The sequence below is a fragment of the Neovison vison genome, chromosome 8 (assembly GCF_020171115.1).
Source record: "Neovison vison isolate M4711 chromosome 8, ASM_NN_V1, whole genome shotgun sequence".
Classification (NCBI taxonomy): domain Eukaryota; kingdom Metazoa; phylum Chordata; class Mammalia; order Carnivora; family Mustelidae; genus Neogale; species Neogale vison.
The window spans coordinates 114,354,028-114,373,272 of NC_058098.1; the positions used below are offsets into that span (position 1 = coordinate 114,354,028).

Genomic DNA, 19,245 nt, shown 5'->3' on the forward strand with positions numbered 1-19,245 from the left:
CCTCCCCCTATATGTGGGATTCCAAAGTAAATTTCAATCCTGTACTACACTAGGAAGTAGCACTTCTCTTGCTAAAGAAGACGGGAAAAGCACAACTTAATCCTGAAGAGGCACTGTACTACATAAAGAGGGGGATGGCATAGGAGCAGCCGAATTGCCTTCCCCTAAAAGTCAGCCTTGGGCCAACTGGCACACAAGAGCCATATGCTTCTTTTTTATTTTCGGTGATTATCGGTTACATATCACACCCAGTGTTCATTCCATCAAGTGCCCTCCTTAATGCCTATCATCCAGTTATCCCCACCCACCTCCCCTCCAAGAATCCTCACAAGAGCTTTATGCTTCTTGATCCTTGCTTTCCTGCTTTACTAATCAGACTTTACAGTTTAATCAACCTAGACATTTTTGGTCATCAGTTTTGTTTTGGTTTTCTTTTTTTCTCACTCCCCCCCCACCCTCTCAATTTCTCTCTCCCTCTCTCTCTCTGATATAAGTCCATAGCCTAGGAAAAAAAATGAAAAGAAAAAAAAATTAAGAGGGAACAATGTCTTTAATCTCAAGGAAAGGAGCTTTAAAGAAACCTCCTTTGTTGATGCCACCAGGAGAATGAGCTAAGCCAGGTGCAATCTAGCGGTCCCCACCATTTATCTTGGGCTTGGGTGGATCCAAGAGCTAAACAGAAGCTGGGATTGCACAGAATTGGAGGCCCACTTGCACTCAAAAGCACAGCAGTACAAATAATCTTAAATCTAGGGACGCCTGGGTGGCTCAGTTGGTTAAGCAGCTGCCTACAGCTCAGGTCATGATCCCAGCGTCCTGGGATTGAGTCCCACATCAGGCTCCTTGCTCAGCAGGGAGCCTGCTTCTCTCTCTGCCTCTGCCTGCCATTTTGTCTGCCTATGCTTGCTCTCTCTCCCTCTCTCTCTCTGATAAATAAATAAAATCTTAAAAAAATAAAAAATAAATAAAAACAATCATAAATCTAGGTTATTATGCAATCATTCGTGCTGTTTCCCTCCACCACGCATATAGACAATTAAGAGTCAAGGAGGGGGCACCTGATTGGCTCAGTTGGTGGAGTACTCAACTCTTGATCTCAAAGTTGTGAGTTGGAGCGCCACTTTGGATATATAAAAAACTTTAAAAAATAAAATCTTAAGAAAAAAATAAGTAGGTAGAACTGAAAGACTGACAGCTTGCCCTGAGCCCAGGGAGACTAAGAAGAATCAAAGCTCACATGACCAATTCCAAACAGCCTCCCAAATCCTCCTATAATTATAGGCATTAGTGTCAAAACAGGATCCAGGCATATTGTCTTTTTTATCATTTTACTCACTAAGAAGCAAGCAAAGGACAACAGCAGCATTTGAATTAATGCCTTAAATTCCACCCTCCCCAGGAAAACAAAGACTATAATGTAAGGGACAATCCCACTAAGCAGCTTGGCAGAGAGTCCAGTCTTACTCGTTTTCTTTTTTTGGGAGGGAGAGTCTGAAACACACAAGCTTCCCACCTACAGTGAATAGCACCCCGCTGTTATGTAAGTAATAACACCTTCAAGGGAAGTGCTGTATGGAAATACAAAAATAGTAAGACAGTCAGATATTCCAATTTTACCTTTTTTTTTAAAAGATTTTATTTATTTATTTGACAGAGAGAGATTACAAGTAGGCAGAGAGAGAGAGGAGGAAGCAGGCTCCCTGCTGAGCAGAGAGCCCGATGTGGGACTCGATCCCAGGACCCTGAGATCATGACCTGAGCCGAAGGCAGCGGCTTAACCCACTGAGCCACCCAGGCGCCCCAATTTTACCTTTTTATAAACATTTTTAAAATATATTATTACAAAAATAATGAAACCCAGAAACCTATTTATTTAGGAACTGTCTCTGGTCAGTTCTTTCCCCTCTGTAAAATGGAGATTAAAAGTTGCTCTCCAAGGTGCCTGGGTGGCTCAGTCAGTTAGGTGTCTGCCTTCAGCTCAGGTCATGATCCCACGGTCTTGGGATCGAGCCTCCTGTTGGGCTCTCTGCTCAGGGGAGAGACTGCTTCTCCCTCTCCTTCCTGCTCAAGCACTCTCTCTCTCTCTCAAATAAATAAAGTCTTAAAAAAAATTAAAAAATTAAAGTTGTTCTCCTACATCTACTACCAGCCTTAGTAAGATACGTTCCGCTGACATACAAAATTTCCTCAGTTTTCCTGTGATGGAAATAAATTGCATGTCTAATTCAGTTAAATAACTATTTGTTAGATAGTTAATATCTGTTGTCGTCTGGTTAGAGATTCTATTCTTACTTTCCTCCAAGGGATTGTCTGTAACGGTAACATGATCAGCCCCTGGGGTAATATTCTCTGATCCTCAGGTTGCTTTGCACCTGCGGTTTACCTTTTGTCAGAGGTGGGCGTGTGGAAAGGCAGGTGAGGAGAAGGGAGTGAGAATTAAAGAATTTATTTCTCATGTGAATAGGAGGAGCCCTTTATTCCACCTCCTGAAAAACTCCAATAAAAGCTATTGCTTCCCCTGGACAACTACAGAACAGGTTCATCAGCAGGGAGCCAGCATGGCCAATAAGTCCAAATTTATTGACTATATTGACGAAGCTTTGGAAAAATCAAAAGAAACCGCACTTTCTCACTTGTTTTTCATTCATCAGGGGATTCCATACCCAATCACCATGTGCACCTCAGAAACTTTCCAGGCCTTGGACACCTTTGAAGCCAGAAGTGATGACATAGTGCTCGCATCTTATCCAAAGTGTGGTAAATGACAAATCATTTTCTACCAGGGTACTTTTTCATAGTGAGTAGGTTGGGCAGGGTGCTAGGCAAAGGTCGGGGAGGAGGGAAGTTCATCTCTGCATGAAGCTAGCCAGAAAGCAGTGGGAGGGATGATCAAGATGGTTAAGAGCATAACTTATGCCATCAATAATGAGAACTGCTTTAGAAATCTTGGTGTCTGAGGGAGAAGGTCTGATGAATGATGGATGTAGAAACCATGCACGGTGGTGCTAGCTACCAGAAAGATGAATGCAGGAAAGTCCATTTGTTATCAAGCACTGAGAGCAATAATCATTTTCATCTTGATTCTTGACTAAAGGCAAAAGCACGCCCATGTCTATAATGCCTATGACGATTTCCACATAATAGAATATTTTTCAGGATCAAACATCATCCATCCTTTAGATTCGCAAACCAGCTTTACATGGTGATTCGCTAATGGGGGAGGAGACATTAAGAATCTAAATTCTCCTATTTCACACAATTTCACAATCTACTTTTGATTTTTTTTAACTTACTTCATCTCTAAGTGCTTATTGAAGCCATCTCCATTTGATTTTTTTCTGTTAATCGATGCTGGGTTTTTATAAAATCAAAAATATCTATACTCCTATAGAAAATATTCATTAGTGTAAGAGGAAATAATACATGATATGCAATAAACAATCATTTCTGTAACATAACAGTGTTCTATAAGGAACATGTATTCAAGCAGTATTGTCATTTGTTAAAGGAAAAATCTGCAAAATAAGATAACTTAAATTTTGTACTAATGTAAGTAAGAAGTGCTGTTTTCTACAAAACTCTATTTCCTCCCACAGTGCAGTTTATTTCAGATGCAGAAGAACTGATTGGTCATACCACAGGATGGCTGTAGGTTCCAATTTTTATGATATATATGTGAAAGTAACATGCCTTTGCTAAATCAAGACTCCTTAATGATCTTTGGTTCTTGGATTTTTCTTTAAGGTTCAAATTGGATTCTCCACATCATTAATGAGCTGATATTTGCTGAATCTAAGAAAAAGTATGAGTATCCAGAATTCCCAATTCTTGAATGTGGGGACCCAGAAAAATATGAGGTTAGTACAAAACAGACTTTAAATTTATAGTAAATTATCACGGAAAATTTCTTCCATTTGGGGTAGAGTTTTAGTTTTGAGTTCAGAAAATTGGGCAACTTATTTTGTGTTCACCATATACTCCCAGCACTTTTCAAGGATGATCTTATTTCATGGCAAAATAACCTCATCACCAAATGACAAAAGGCAAAACTGTTAGGGGCTAATAAATGGCAGGGCCAAGATTTGAACCCAAGTTTTCCAATTAGTGCTTCCTAACCTCTGCAAGAGGTTAAGAATATATAGAGACAGCCTACTTGTAAAAGAAAAAAAAATAGAAGATAAAGCAAGCCGAGAAACCTGAAGAAAAATTAAAACCAGGGTTGCCTGCCTGGCTCACTGAGTACAGTATGTGACTTCTGATCTCAGAGTTGTAAGTTTGAGCCCCATTTGGGTATAGAGATTACTTAAAAAATAAAATCTTAGGAGCTCCTAGGTGGCTCTGTTGGTTAAACATCCAACTCTTGGATTTGGCTCAGGTCATGATCTCAGGGTCTTGAGGTTGAGCCCAGGTCTGTCTTGGCACTCAGCGTCGAATCTGCTTGTCTCTCTCCCTGCCCTGACACCCACCCCGCCCTCCCCACCCCCCACCGCCTCACACATACTCTTACATTTTATCAGAGAAGTAAAATCTTCATTTTAAAAAAATCTTAAGTAAATAAATATAAAAGCAAAATCTTTTTTAAGAAACTGAAATTTAAAAAAAGCTTTGTGTCTGAAGACGGAGACTTGGGTGGGATGTCATAAAAGGGTTCTTCTAAGGCCCAGATCATCCTGCCTTCAGTTTATGTCAGCAGTCCCCAGACTTTTCCTAATAAGACATTTCCTTTGATGTCCCTGCCTCCATGATGACTCTGGTGTGTGTGTGTGTTGGTGGAGGGTGGGGTGGGGGGAGATGGAAAAGGATCAAGTAGTAGCTGAGAGAGTAAGTCACTGGTGTGTGTAAACGTTCTAACAGGTCATCCTGCCTGTTCTGATTCACCTTACCACATGTTATCATTCACTTTATCAGTAAAACTAAGTGGGGCTTGGGTGTGAGACAGGATACTCTGGTTCCTGCTAGGGAAGGCAAGAAAAGGGTGGGAAGAAGGATCTGCCTCAAGACTTCAGTGCTTGGACAGGACAGGTGAGAGTCAGACCAACCCCCGCCCTACCTAGATACACCAGAAATGCATTTGGGATGGGAAGGCTGTATTCAAGGAGGAACCACAATCTCAGCAAAATTTTGAGACGTGTTTACTACCAAGACTCCCAACTACCAAGCAGACAGAAGAACTCAGTTACTAAAAATAAATTATTGGATTGGGACTTAGAAAGTGGTTTCTGGAAAATGACAGAAACACTTGGCATGAATGCAAATATAAGCTGAGAATTTGGATTTTACGTGGAAGAAAGTCATTTTTCCATGGATCGGGCTAAAGTCACAGAAAATCATATGCAAATGTGTAAGGACTTGTGGGGAGGGGATGGAGTGGGAGGTAAATGTGCTCTTGCCCATGGTAAGGTAAGCCATCCTGCTTTGGCTGACTGCCCCCAGATGTGGGCAGTCAGGACTGGTTCAGGATGTGTGGACAGGAGACTTAAGAAGTTTTTTCCTAGGTAAGAAACGATGGGCCAGTGAAAAGCCCCACCGGTTTCTCCTGTCCAGACCATTGCATAACATTTTTTCTAAAGAGGGTATTTAGCATCAACTTTACAGTTTATGCTAACATTTTCCCAGTTTTCCAACTTTTTTTAAAAAAGTAAACTCTACACCAAAAGTGGGGCTTCAACTCATGACCTGGAAATCAAGAGTTGCTTGCTCTGACTGAGCCAGCCATGCACCTCCATTTTAAAATGGAAATCAGTAAGAAGACAAGCTTTACTTAACAGCCATTCACTTTACAGAAAACTTTCCTAAAATACATATATTTTCCTGTACCTGGCTATCTTAGTTGGTGGAGCGTGCAACTCTTGATATCAGGGTTGTGGGTCAGCATAGAGATTACTTAAAAAAGTAAATAAAATAAAATAAATATACAGTCTTTACGCTGCTTATAGTTTGGCCATATCACATTTTCATCAATGTTTTATTATATGCATATCAGTTTTGTTACAGTTATTTCTCACTTTCTCCCTGGATATTTTTCTAATCCTTTTAGGAACTTTACCATTTCTCATATGTCTTTTTGTGATTTTTGGCCGTGCAGTGTAGTCGAAACAGCATACTATAACTTAATCTGAAAATTACCATCTGTGTGGTTTTGTACAAAGCACTTAAAACCTCAAAGCCTATTGTTACTCTCTAAAATGAGGGTTATAACACCTACCTGAGAGGATTGCTGTGAATGAATCTAAAAGTGACATTCAAAACTAATGATGTAAATCAAGTATTATGACTATTAATCACCACTTGGGCCCATATCATTGACTTACATTGGCTTTTTTATTTTTAGAACTTTTTTTTATGTTTTTCCCTTGCTTGAGTTGGGATCTCCACTAAATTTTTACAGAACAATTGGCTACAAATATCTAAATATATCATTTTATCACTGAAATAATGTGACCAAACAGTGAGTGACCTCTACAAGTATGGAAATAAACTTGAAACTTTAACCCATATAACATACTAAAGGCCTGATTTTAAGGCAAAACCCTTACCGCTGGCAGATTAAACAGATCAATTCATTTCTTAAATTATCAGTAGAAGTAGATACATACACACAAAGAATCAGTTATTGAGTCCTCACACTGACAAGATTTTCTCTTATAAAATATCTCTCAGATAGTTAAGTGACTATACATTTTCAGGTTCTGTTGGGATATTTGAATGGAAATTTTAAAAAATCATTTATTTGTTTATTTGAAAGAGAGGGAGAGCATGAATGGAGGAAGAGGAAGAGGGAAAAGCAGGCTCCCTGCTGAGGAGGGAGCCCAGCTTGGGGTTTGATCCCAGGACCTAGGGATCATGACCTGAGTTGAAGGCAAATGCTTAACCGGTTGAGCCACCCAGGTGCCCCTGGAATATTTTTGGTTAAAAAAAAAATCTAGATATTAAAAATAGGTTCGGAGGAGCTATGGGAAAACTTGAATATTTCTGTTAAAAACCTCGAATATAGGAGACAGCCATATTAACTCAAAGAGTAGACTTTAGATTATGAGCTTTCTTGAACAAAAAGAATTTGGTGTGATTGCGAGAAAAGGTAAACTTTTCAAAAAACAACCAAAAAAAAAAAAAGAAAATGAAAGATAAACCAGATCCTACAAGGACTTCCAAAAGGATGATTTAAATTATTTGTTTATGACTTTTTCTACTCCTTGCCTCCCTAAAGTAAGAAAACAAAAAAATAAAAACTGGGAGAAGAGGGGCACCTGGGAGGCTCAGTCAGTTAAGCATCTGAGTCTTGATTTCAGTTCGGGTCATGATCTCGGGGTTATGAGATTGAGCCAAGCCCACCCCCATTCAATCCTCCCCCACTCCCACACACAGGGCTCCGCACTGGAGGTGAAGCTGCTTAAGATGCTCTCTCCCTCTGCCCTTCCCCCAACCCTGTGCACAAGCACATTCTTCCTTTCTCTCTCTCTAAAACGAAACAAAACAAAAAAATTTTGAGGAGGAACTGAAGAAGACACAATAGTGATCCTTGAAACTACCATTCAAATACTACACTTAAGAGTGATTGACCAGGGGCGCCTGGGTGGCTCAGTGGGTTAAATCCTCTGCCTTCGGCTCAGGTCATGAACCCAGGTTACTGGGATAGAGTCCCACATTGGGCTCTCTGTTCAGCAGGGAGCCTGCTTCCTCCTCTCTCTCTGCCTGCCTCTCTGTCTACCTGTGATCTCTGTCAAATAAATAAATAAAAATCTTTAAAAAAAAAAAAAAGAGTGATTGACCATGGGGTGCCTGGGTGGCTCAGTGGGTTAAAGCCTCTGCCTTTGGCTCAGGTCATGATCCCAGGGTCCTGGGATCGAGGCCCACATCAGGTTCTCTGCTTAATGGGGAGCCTGCTTCCCTTCCTCTCTCTGCCTCCCTCTCTGACTACTTGTAATCTCTGTCTGTCAAATAAATAAATAAAATCTTTAAAAAAGAACAAAAAGAGTGATTGACCATAAGACACACCCATACTTTCACTTTATTGTGTATGTTTTTAAGAGAATGAAACAGTTCCCATCGCCAAGGATTTTGGCAACTCACCTCCATTATGACAAATTACCTGGGTCCATCATCAAGAATAAAGCCAAGGTGAGTGTCATTCTTACTCATATGTCAGTTTGAAGTATTTAACGTCTAGATATTGCCTTTCTGGGCTATGTGATGAAGTTCCTATCTTACAGAATTTTAACAAATGAAGTGTGAGATTTAATATTTCTTCTGTTGTTTCTTCAGATTATATTAGCTATAGTTTCATGCAAAGCAAAGGTATTTTCAGCTAGGATATAAAACATATACCTAGAATGGAACATATTTTTAATCTGTTTTATAGTGAATAGATTTCAGAATCCCACTAAGATATTTAGAGTGTTTAACAAGAGAGTACAATCTAGGAAAACACGCGGCAGGGTTTGCTGTTGTTGTCGCCGTTCTTTCTGGTGAGCATTATTTCCCTGAGGTCTGAAATAATTTTGTTTCTGAACTTCACATATAATAGCAAACTTCATGTCGTGTATATGTAACTGCAGATGCTTTGGTCACTCTTACTCCTATTGGATCTTCTCCCACCAAACTCTGAACATTATTTTCATTTTCCTTAATACTATTTTGCAATTTTTACTTTGCAATTTAACTTTCCAGAGGAAGCTAATGAGCTTCCTCTTTTTTCCTTTTTGATGTCTTCTATATGCGCCTTTTTACAAAGTTCATTAGCAGATAGGGTGCCTCCTTAGCGCAGTAGGCAGCGTGTCAGTCTCATAATCTGAAGGTCCTGAGTACAAAGTTCATTAGCAGAAGTTCTCTACTACAACATCGATCTCCTTTTTCTTCTTTTTTCTCCCCTTTCCCTAAATTTCCCCACCTGCTACCACCTCTTCCTCAATTTCTTCCTGTCATTCTTCCTCTTTTTGTTAACGAAATTAAGTTGTATACAAAAATATACAACGATATTGCTCACCCCTTCACTTTTCCAAGGTTCAAAACATTGACCTGAATAAATTAACTTAATTTTTTCTCCCTAGATATTGGTGATATTTCGAAACCCTAAAGATACAGCAGTATCTTTTTTCCATTTCCACAATGACGTCCCTGATATTCCAAGCTATGGCTCTTGGGATGAATTCTTCAGACAGTTCATGAAAGGACAAGGTATAGCTGTTGGCAAAAGAATTCTCACTTCAACAGGTGACCCCACTAAGTACAAAAAAATCAAATGTGTTTTACAGTGAAGAAAGATTATGAAGGACCCAGGAACCAAAAAGTTGCTTTTAAATGAAGTTTTATAGCACCACTAGTTCTGTGCATCAAACAATAATACACTAGTGCTTTTAAAAATAATTTGGGCAATTCACATGTTGACTATGAGTAGGGGGTAGGCATAGAACAGACATGGGACAGGGGCACCTGGCTGGCTCGGTGGATAGAGCATGTGACTCTTAATCTTGGATTGTGAGTTCAACCCCATGTTGGGGATAGAGATTACCAAAAATAAATAAATTAAAAAAAATAAAATAAAATAAGTCCCACAGAGTCTGCTTCAGATTTTCTCTCCTTATCCCTCTGCCCGTCCCACTTGTGCACTTCTCTCTAATAAATACATCTTCAGAAATAAAATAAAATTACAGATGTGGTTTGCATTCAATTTCTATTGGGCAATGCTGATCTAGACAACATCTGTCTAATCATTTCTATCTTTCTGACACTATCTGTTAGTTTCCATATATCATTCACTATTTCTGAATTATTTTATTCACTTAACCATGAATATCTGACAGTTGTTAATCAAACCACTTTTGCAACTTGCTTAGTTGTGTTATTATTGATGAAAATAATAAAATGATTAGAAATCTCAAGATAGGAATGGTTTATACAATTCTTTTGGAGCAGGGATTCGTAATAACAAACCTCATGTTTGAGTGGTGCCTGGGTGGCTCAGCCAGTTAAATGTCAGACTCTTGATTTTGGCTCAGGTCATTATCTCAGGCCCTAAATAAATCTTTAAAAAAAAAAAATCTTGGGGCACCTGGGTGGCTCAGTGGGTTAAGCTGCTGCCTTCGGCTCAGGTCATAATCTCAGGGTCCTGGGATCAAGTCCCTCATCGGGCTCTCTGCTCAGCAGGGAGCCTGCTTCCCTTTCTCTCTCTGCCTGCCTCTCTGCCTACTTGTGATCTCTCTCTGTCAAATAAATAAATAAAATCTTTTAAAAAATCTTTTTTGAGCATATACACATATGTATAGTTTATATTTTGAGCATACATTAACTATCTTTCATTTTAACCTCAGCTATTTAAAATTCTTTAAGAATTTTTTTCCTGTGTTTTCAGTTTCTTGGGGAAGTTATTTTGATTTTGCCATTAATTGGAACAAACATCTTGATGATGAAAATGTTAAGTTCATATTATACGAAGACCTGAAAGAGGTGAGATTATGATTACTGACATTCTATAGAAAATTTCTTATAAAATAAACATAGAGCACTTACTTTTAATGTCCAGTTGTATGAATATTTTATTCAATTAAAAAAAAGAATATTCTAGATATGTGGGACAGTGCTAGGGAAGAAAAATGTATAGGGGCTTAGATTCTTTATTTAACAGAAACAAAGTAATGCTTAGCAACTTATTACTAAGAGTGGCTGCTTTATTTTCCTGCTGTGATAGCAGGAAATGGCAGAAATAATAGGTAGGTTTAAGAATAAGAATGGCAGGGCACCTGGGTGGCTCAGTGGGTTGGGCCGCTGCCTTCGGCTAGGGTCATGATCTCAGGGTCCTGGGATCAAGTCTGGCAACGGGCTCTCTGCTCAGCGGGAGGCCTGCTTCCCTTCCTCTCTCTCTGCCTGCCGCTCTGCCTACTTGTAATCTCTCCCTGTCAAATAAATTGATTAAATCTTTAAAAAAAATAAGAATGGCAAAAATAATAGGTAGGTTTCAGTTGAGATTTAACTGAACATGCATTTGGCTGTGAATTGGATCTTTCCATATGATGTTATTTTTAAAATTGCTTATGCATGAATTGTTACTCATGAACATTTAGTGAATGAGCGATTAGCATTGTTCTAGGTCTTTGTGATACATCAGTAAGCAAACCAGTAAGTTCACTGCCCTGGAGAAGCTTACCTTCTAACTGAAGAAGGCAGGGAGAGAGAAAGAGAAATAATAAATATAATATTTTTTAATTTATAATATGTGGGAGAAAAAAAATGGCATAGCTGATTAAGGAAAACTGGAAATGCTAGGTAGGGGTGGGAACTTGCGATGTTGGACAGATCCCAGTATAAGTAGGATAGATCTTTTGAGCGAAGATCTAAAAAAAGAGGGAGTGAGCCAAGTGGTAACTGGAATAAGAGCTTTCCAGGCATACAGAATCAACTGGAGTAAAGGTCCTGAGGTAGAAGTATTCCAGGCATTGTTAAGTGACATGAAGGAGGTGAATGTGGCTGGGTCCTTAGGGGTGAGCCTGAGGAGATTAACCAATGAGAACAGAGGCAAGGGAATGAGGTAGAGTGAATCATGTGGCAGACCATTGAAATCCTTTGGCTTTCACTCTGAGTGAAAGGGGAAGCCACTGCAGAAGTCCAGCAGAAGCCTGATAGGAGTTGACGCATTTTTTTTTTTTTAGATTTTATTTATTTGTTTGACAGAGAGAAATCACAAGTAGGCAGAGAGGCAGGCAGAGAGAGAGAGAAGGAAGCAGACTCCCTGCTGAGCAGAGAGCCCGATGCAGGGCTTGATCCCAGGACCCTGAGATCATGACCTGAGCCGAAGGCAGAGGCTTAACCCACTGAGCCACCCAGGCGCCCAAGTTGATGTATTTTTAATAGGTTCATTCTGATTGCTGCATGAGAACATACTAGAGAGAAGCAAAGACAGTGTAGAGAAACCATGAGGAGAGTATTGCAGTAGTCCAAGCAAAGGAAGATGGTGGCTCAGGCCAGAAGGGGCAGTGGCAGTGATAAGTGGTTGAATTCTGAATTTATGTTGAAGAAGAGCTAATAGGATTTGTTGCTGGACTGCACAGGAGAAAGAATGGAAAGAAAAAGAGAAATCAGATAGGACTCCAATATTATTGGCTTGACCAACTGAGAGGATTGAGTTGTCATCATTTGAGTAGGAGATGCCAGCAGGCGAAAGCAGAATAGTGGGAGAGATCAGGGTTTTGGTGTTAGCTTAGTCTGAGATGCTTATCAGTCATCCAGATGGAGAGGTCAGATAGGCAATTGGGTATAAAAGTCTTGAATGAAGAGAGTTCTGGGCTGTACATCTAAATTTGGCACATGTATGGTATTAAAGCCATGAGATTACATACCCATGTATGTATGTATACAGATGGAGAAGAGAAGAAGACCAAGAACTGAGCCCTGGAGTTCCCCCATAGAGAGAGCTTGGGAAACAGGAAGAATCTGCAAAGGAGAAAGAGGAGGGGCTACTGAGGCAGAGGGGAAGCCAGGGTCCCTAAAGTCCAGTGAAGAAAGGATGTTAAAAAGAAGGGAGTGTGTCAGATGCCTCCTAGTGGAAGTGAGTTCTTAACACCAGTCTCCCCTGACATTCTTATCAAAGGAAAGTATCACTGAACTGGTCCCTTCGGTTGATAGAGTGCATCTATGGAACAAGAAAGAGCATACCAATTTAGTTCCCCTTCTAGAATAATATCTCTAAAACTTGTGTTCTGTGGAATGTCAGTGTTGCCCAGATGTTAATAATTCTTCTTAGAGTTCAAACTGATTTGGAAACTGCTAGACTTCTGGGATATTTATGTTGCAAGCTGGCATAGTAAAGATTGGGAGATCCTATAGGAAAAGCAAGCAAACAAAAAGGTTATCTTTTTTAACCAAAAGGATTCCAAACTTACTGGACCTCAACTCTTCAACCTCCTTTTTTTTTCATGGATCATCTATAACTACAAAGTAAATTAGTGTTCTGTAGAATACAGCTTAAGAAACTGTCCTAGGAGATTCATGATTCTTCATTGGTCAGCAATACTGTTGAGGGGGTTCATGATTTACAAGTGTATTTAGACAAGATACATTTCAAGACTCCCTCTAGTTTTTATGATTCTAAAAATTAGACTTTCCTGATGGAATTAAACACAGGATTCAAAAGAAAAAAGAATTGGAATGATCACGTACAATTACATTAATTTCCTCACCTCATCAAAACAGGTGCTTTTTAGTAAAGTGAATATCACCTAGAATCTTACCTTCCACTTAATGCTTACTATCATTATTTATATCCTGAAGAGTTCAGGAAGAGTCATATATTGAAACTATAAAGGACTGGGCACCTGTGGGTTAAGCCTCTGCCTTCAGTTCAGGTCATGATCTCAGGGTCCTGGGATCGAGTCCCACATCAGGCTCTCTGCTTCCCCCACCACCTCTGCCTGCCTCTCTGCCTACTTGTGATCTCTCTCTCTCTGTCAAATAAATAAATAAAATCTTAAAAAAAAACTACATGGGCGCCTGGGTGGCTCAGTGGGTTAAGCCGCTGCCTTCGGCTCAGGTCATGATCTCAGAGTCCTGGGATGAGTCCCACATCAGGGTCTCTGCACAGCAGGGAGCCTGCTTCCCTCTCTCTCTCTCTGCCTGCCTCTCCATCTACTTCTGATTTCTCTCTGTCAAATAAATAAATAAAATCTTAAAAAAAAAAACTACAAAGGAAAATCGATACAGAATATCATGTAAGGCTATCTTGAATATTGATACAGAAGTATCAGAAGTCTAAAGCTCCTGAGATAAAAAGATGAGTTAGTGCACTAAGCTTAATCTATTCTGGCTAAGAAGCCTGTTTTTGCTATGGCACAATTCCCACAGAAGGAAGTTTACCCCTGAAAATTTTGTTTTCAGAACCTGGCTGCTGGAATAAAACAAATTGCTGAGTTCTTTGGATTCTCTTTAACGGGGGAGCAGATTCAAACCATCTCAGCCCAGAGTACCTTCCAAGCAATGAGAGCCAAGTCCCAGGAAACGCATGGTGCTGTTGGTCCGTTTTTGTTCCGCAAAGGTAAAGCCACACTGGTCTCTGGGACACGGGTCAATCTGCATGTGATAGGAAATCCACATCACTAGACCTTAAATTAAGACAGGATTCCCTTTTTCTCTCCCTCAACAAGAAGTTTGACACAGTTCAGAACTAGACTGGCACGTCCAAAATATCTAAAATCTCTTAGTGTACTCAGTTCCTTCTGCCTTTCTGCTTGTCACTTTGTGATGGCAAGACAGAAGCCATTACATTAAATTAAAGGATTGTTTTATTAAAATAAAAAGGGAGTAGCAAGAGACAGAGAATCATGCACACCTTATTGGCCACATCTGGCAGTACTGTTGGCTGGGAACTGTGATTTTTTTTTTTTTTTTTAGGTGGGCACATAATTGCCAGATTAAAATCAGGGTTTTGTTAATAAGAAAGGAGGAGATAATGAGTATTGGATAAGCAACTAGCTATCTCTGTCACTTGAAGATTTACTAAATTTTGTTAAAGCATTCTAATTTCTTATGGAAATTCATGGTAACACAGCTAAGGAATTACAGGTCCTTTTATTGCATATATAATGAAAGTATAAGGTGACTTAGAGGCAACACATACCACAATGACAGCTGTCATTTATCAGGCATCTACCATCTGTTAGACCTTTTGCTGGGCATAAATTTTACAGCAAAAAAAAAAAAAAAAGATATTAATTCCTTAATTTTACAAATGTGGGCATCAAAACTCAGGGATATTAATTTATCCATTGTCACAAAGCTAATGATCAGTGGAATCAGGATTTGAACGTATGTTTACTTGACTCTACTATATTTTATCGAATGAAGATCCATTTAAAATCCCCTCTGTGAATGGAACATTGAATATAAATCTTTCATTTGATTCCTGACATTATTCTCAATTTTTATGCCTTGTTTGATAAACTATAAAGGAGGGGGAAAATAGAGCGTTTCTGTACATTGTTAATCAGAACGTTTCTGTACATTGTTAATCAAGCACTATTCAGAACAGAAAAATTCTAAAATAAAGTAATAATTTAAAAATTTTATAATAGTCTTTGTAGAAAATTCAGAAAGCACAGGAAAAGTTGAAAAAGCATTAAAAATTATCCACATTTCTCCCACCAGAGGCATGTGTAACTTTTTTAGCATATTTCTTCCAGCCTTACCCTGTGATCTTTTATGTAGTGGATGACATTTGTAAATAGTTTTGTGTTTTACGTTAATCCCTTCATATATCTAAGCATTTCCTCCTGTCATCAAATCCTCTTTATAAATATACATTTCAAATGGCTATGCAACAAGGAACTTACACCTTCAACCCAAATCACCAAAAGATTCTAAAGAAAGAAGTAACTTCCTTCACTTTTAAGAGCAAAAAGAAAACATATCCTAATCTCAGGCAAAATAACTTCCTGTAAAATTTTCAATAATCTGAGGTTTTCATAAAATCCTGCTGGAAACTGATAACTTCTCAAGGGTTAAAGTATTTAAAAGACTTTACAGAGGGGAAAAAAAATGACTCTCAAAAAGTGGAAATTTAGGTCTCAAAGCTTGAGATGGGGGGGGGTGTTGGAGGGGGAAATAGGAGCTCTCTGAAGCCTATTGTCCCCTCAGTTATGTAAAGAGCAAATCACCTCCCATGCCACAGATGGGGAATCCCCAGTGAATACCATTAATTTTACAAGAGTCTATGTTCATTCTTAAGACCAATTTTCTTGGGGTGCCTGGGAGGCTCAGTGGGTTAAGCCTCTGCCTTCAGCTCAGGTCATGGTCTCAGGTCATGGTCTCAGGGTCCTGGGATGGAGCCCTGCAGGGGGCTTTCTGCTCAGTGGGGAGCCTACTTCCCCCTCACTCTCTGCCTGCCTCCCTGCCTACTTGTGATCTCTATCTCTGTCAAAAAAACAAACAAAAAACAAAAACAAAAACAAAAAAACTTTAAAAAAAATCTTAAAAAAAAAAAGACCAATTTTCTTCATGTGTCCATTTTCACATTTCAGAGTGAAATGCTGCACTGAGAAGAAATAGGGGTGGGGGATGGGAGAAAGGGGTGAAGGGGCATGGGAGGTATATGTCTCCTGTTATGGGATAAATAAGCCACAAGAATAAAAGGCAAAGAAAGCATTAGGAATGCAGCCAGTGGTGTTGTAATGGTGTTGTATACAGGTGATGGAGGGGATCTATACATGTGGTGAACAGGGCATAACTTAGAGAGTTGTTGAATCAATGTGTGATACACCTGAAACTAATGTAACACTGTGTGTCACTATACCTAAATAAAAATAAAAATAAAATAAAATAAGAAAGTAGCTAAAAAAAAAACAGGAAGAAATATTCTTTTTTTTTTTTTTTTTTTTAAGATTTATTTATTTACTTGGCAGACAGAGATCACAAGTGGGCAGAGGGGCAGACAGAGAGAGAGGAGGAAGCAGGCTCCCGGCTGAGCAGAGAGCCAGATGCAGCTGATCCCAGGACTCTGGGATCATGCAGAGGCTTTAACCCACTGAGCCACCCAGGCTCCCCAGGAAAAAATATTCTAACAGATATCTGGATCTGTTGTTTTTTGTGTGTTGCAGGTGAAGTTGGCGACTGGAAGAATTTGTTCAGTGAAACTCAGAACCAGGAAATGGATGCAAAATTCAAAGAGTGCTTAGCAGGCACTTCCTTAGGAGCAAAGCTGAAGTATGAATCCTATTGCCAAGCTTGATTTCTGGTTAATGCAGCAGGCGTGGATATTTTATTCTCCTGAATAATAATTAAATTTAAATAATGAAATAGGTTGATCAAATAACCAAATAATGATTATTCAATAACATTTAGATATAAATAGCATGAAATTAATAATACTGAGAACATTTAAGTTTTTAAACTCAAGCTTGTTTGCTCACTTTTGGAGGAAAGGTCATTTAGCTGTCCAGAGAGGACACTCTTGTTCATGGGGGATTTTCACTTCTTTCATGCTGTGGGTTCACCCAGGAGCATAAGCAGATACTATCAGTAACATGCCTAAGTCAGTGTTTGGGTGTACGCGAGACAGCCCTCCCAATGAAGCCTAATTTTTGTCTTCTCAGAATAATTCCTCTGTCTCTCACTGTGAATCAAAGCACTTGTGGTGGCTATCTCAAACTTACTGTTGGGGAAAATGTAATTCCAACTCGGCACTGAAGTCAGGTGACTCAATCTGTCCTCATATAATTCAAGGAAAATGCATGGCTCATCTACTCTGTGCAGGGCCCTGCAGAAGGCCCTATACTATTCCTGGAAGTGTGGTGGATTACATAAGCTGAAAACCCTTCCTTCAGAACACCAAGAAAGGCTGGATAAAAATTCTTAAAAATTCTTTTAGGTGATGAGGGCACCTGGGTGGCGCAGTTGGTTAAGTGTCTGCCTTCAGCTCAGGTAGTAATCCCAGGGTCCTGGGATCAAGTCCTGCATCGGGCTCTCTGCTTAGGGTGGAGCCTGCTTCTCCCTCTGCCAGCTGCTCCCCCTGCTTGTACTCTCTCTCTGTGTCAAATAAATTAAAAAAGTCTTAAAAAAAAAAAAAGAATCCTCCTCTCCTCTGCTTTCTACTGTAAACCAGTTTGTGTTTGATTTTATGTTTATTACATCAAAAGCATTCTACCTGATCTAATATTCTAAAAACCACATCTTGGTTAAAAAAAAAAAAAGAAGAAGTCACTTCAATCACTAATTTATTCAATAAATACTTATTGAGTGCCTACTATGTGCAGCCCTGTACTGGAAATGCAATGTTGAGCAAAAACCACACTGTGTCCTTAAGTGTCTAAATAGAAATGAATTTCTTTAAAAAAAAAAGATTTATTTGTTTATTGTGGGGGAGAGGGGCGAAGGAAGAGGGAAAGAGAGAATCTCAAGCAGACTTCCCAATGAGGGAGGCCCTCACCGTGGGATCTCATGACTCATGAGATCATGACCTGAGCTGAAACCAAGAGTCAGACACCCAACCAACTGAGTCAGCCAGGCACTCCCCTCATTTATTTTTTTTTATAGATTGATTTATTTATTTAAGAGAGAGAGAGCGTAGGGGCGCCTGGGTGGCTTCAGTGGGTTAAAGCCTCTGCCTTCGGCTCAGGTCATGATCCCACCGTGCTGGGATCAAGCCCCTGCATCAGGCTCTCTGCTCAGTGGAGAGCCTGCTTCCCTTCTCTCTCTGCCTGCCTCTCTGCCTACTTGTGATCTCTGTCTGTCAAGTGAATAAATAAAATCTTTTTAAAAAAGAGAGAGAGAAAGCGAGCGCGCACACGGAGGGGCCAGAGAAAGAGACAGGATCTTAAACAGACTCCCCACTTAGCATAAAGCCTGACACAGGGCTCAATCCCACGACCCTGAGATCATGACCCAAGCCGAAACCAAGAGTCAGCCACTTAACTGACTGTACTGGCCTTCTTTCAGCGGACTGGTCTGGGATGTGTCTGGATCAGGTGAGGCTTGATCCAGAGCTCAGCCAAGGACCTGATTCTTAATCTTTACTTATCAACTCTACTCTCTCAGTGTAGGCTCCATCTCCAAGGAGGTTTCTCCTTGTGCAGTACTGGAAACACAAACCACTGTAAGAATGTCGAGCATAAGGAAGTAGTAGGAAACAAAGGTGTGTGTGTTGGAAGGGATGGCAGAATGGAAACCAGGAGACTTCTACTGTATCTGCCATCCAGACCTACTTGTAGACTGCGTCAACTTTTAAATCTCTTCCCCATTCATAATCTGATATTGATTCTCTTCGCTCTCATTCATTCTTTATTAAACAAATATTTATTGAGCGTCACCTAGGTGTCTGGGCACGGGAAGAGCTGGAGTCCAGCGGTTAGGACAGTAGGCTGGGTTTATAGCAGCGGAAGTCTAAAAAGTAGCAACCTATGGTTTTTAGCTCTTCTTCCGGCCTGGCGTGCAGAAATTGGTCGTCTAAGTGTCAGGTTTCCTAAAATCAGAGCGTCCAGAACCTCATAGGGCTGTTGGCAGGATCCAGTGAGATAATGTTGGGGAATGTCTTTATAAATCTTAGGACACTGTGTGAGCGAGGGATTATCATTACTTGCACCAATATTTTAGTTACTTCATTCGTTTAACAAACATAAATCCTTAAACTATTTCATGAGATCTGGAGCAACAACCTGGGTGTGAGTCCCCTTTCTGTCAACTGTGTGATCTTCAGCAATGACCTAACTTCTCTGAGCCTCTGCTTTACCATCTGCAAAATGAGGGTGTCAGTGTGGTCTCCTTAGTGTG

At 39.9% G+C, this 19,245-nt stretch overlaps 1 protein-coding gene across 1 annotated transcript; it reads left to right on the forward strand.

Annotated features, from left to right (window-relative positions):
- Positions 1–2,558: 2,558 nt before the first annotated feature.
- Positions 2,559–16,751, forward strand: SULT6B1 (sulfotransferase family 6B member 1). The gene is made up of 7 exons (XM_044262522.1): positions 2,559–2,757; positions 3,745–3,857; positions 8,029–8,118; positions 9,048–9,174; positions 10,349–10,443; positions 13,864–14,020; positions 16,578–16,751. Exons 1-7 carry the CDS (start codon positions 2,559–2,561, stop codon positions 16,706–16,708), a joined length of 912 nt encoding a protein of 303 aa, XP_044118457.1. The 3' UTR covers positions 16,709–16,751.
- The last annotated feature ends 2,494 nt before the right edge of the window (positions 16,752–19,245 follow it).

Bases quoted from the DNA above. Each gene is read 5' to 3' on its own strand.
- SULT6B1 (XM_044262522.1), top strand. From the start codon at position 2,559: ATGGCCAATAAGTCCAAATTTATTGACTATATTGACGAAGCTTTGGAA. The intron at 3,858-8,028 runs GTTAGTACAAAA...TATGTTTTTAAG, and splicing joins GGGACCCAGAAAAATATGAG to AGAATGAAACAGTTCCCATC. The intron at 8,119-9,047 runs GTGAGTGTCATT...TTTTCTCCCTAG, and splicing joins TCATCAAGAATAAAGCCAAG to ATATTGGTGATATTTCGAAA.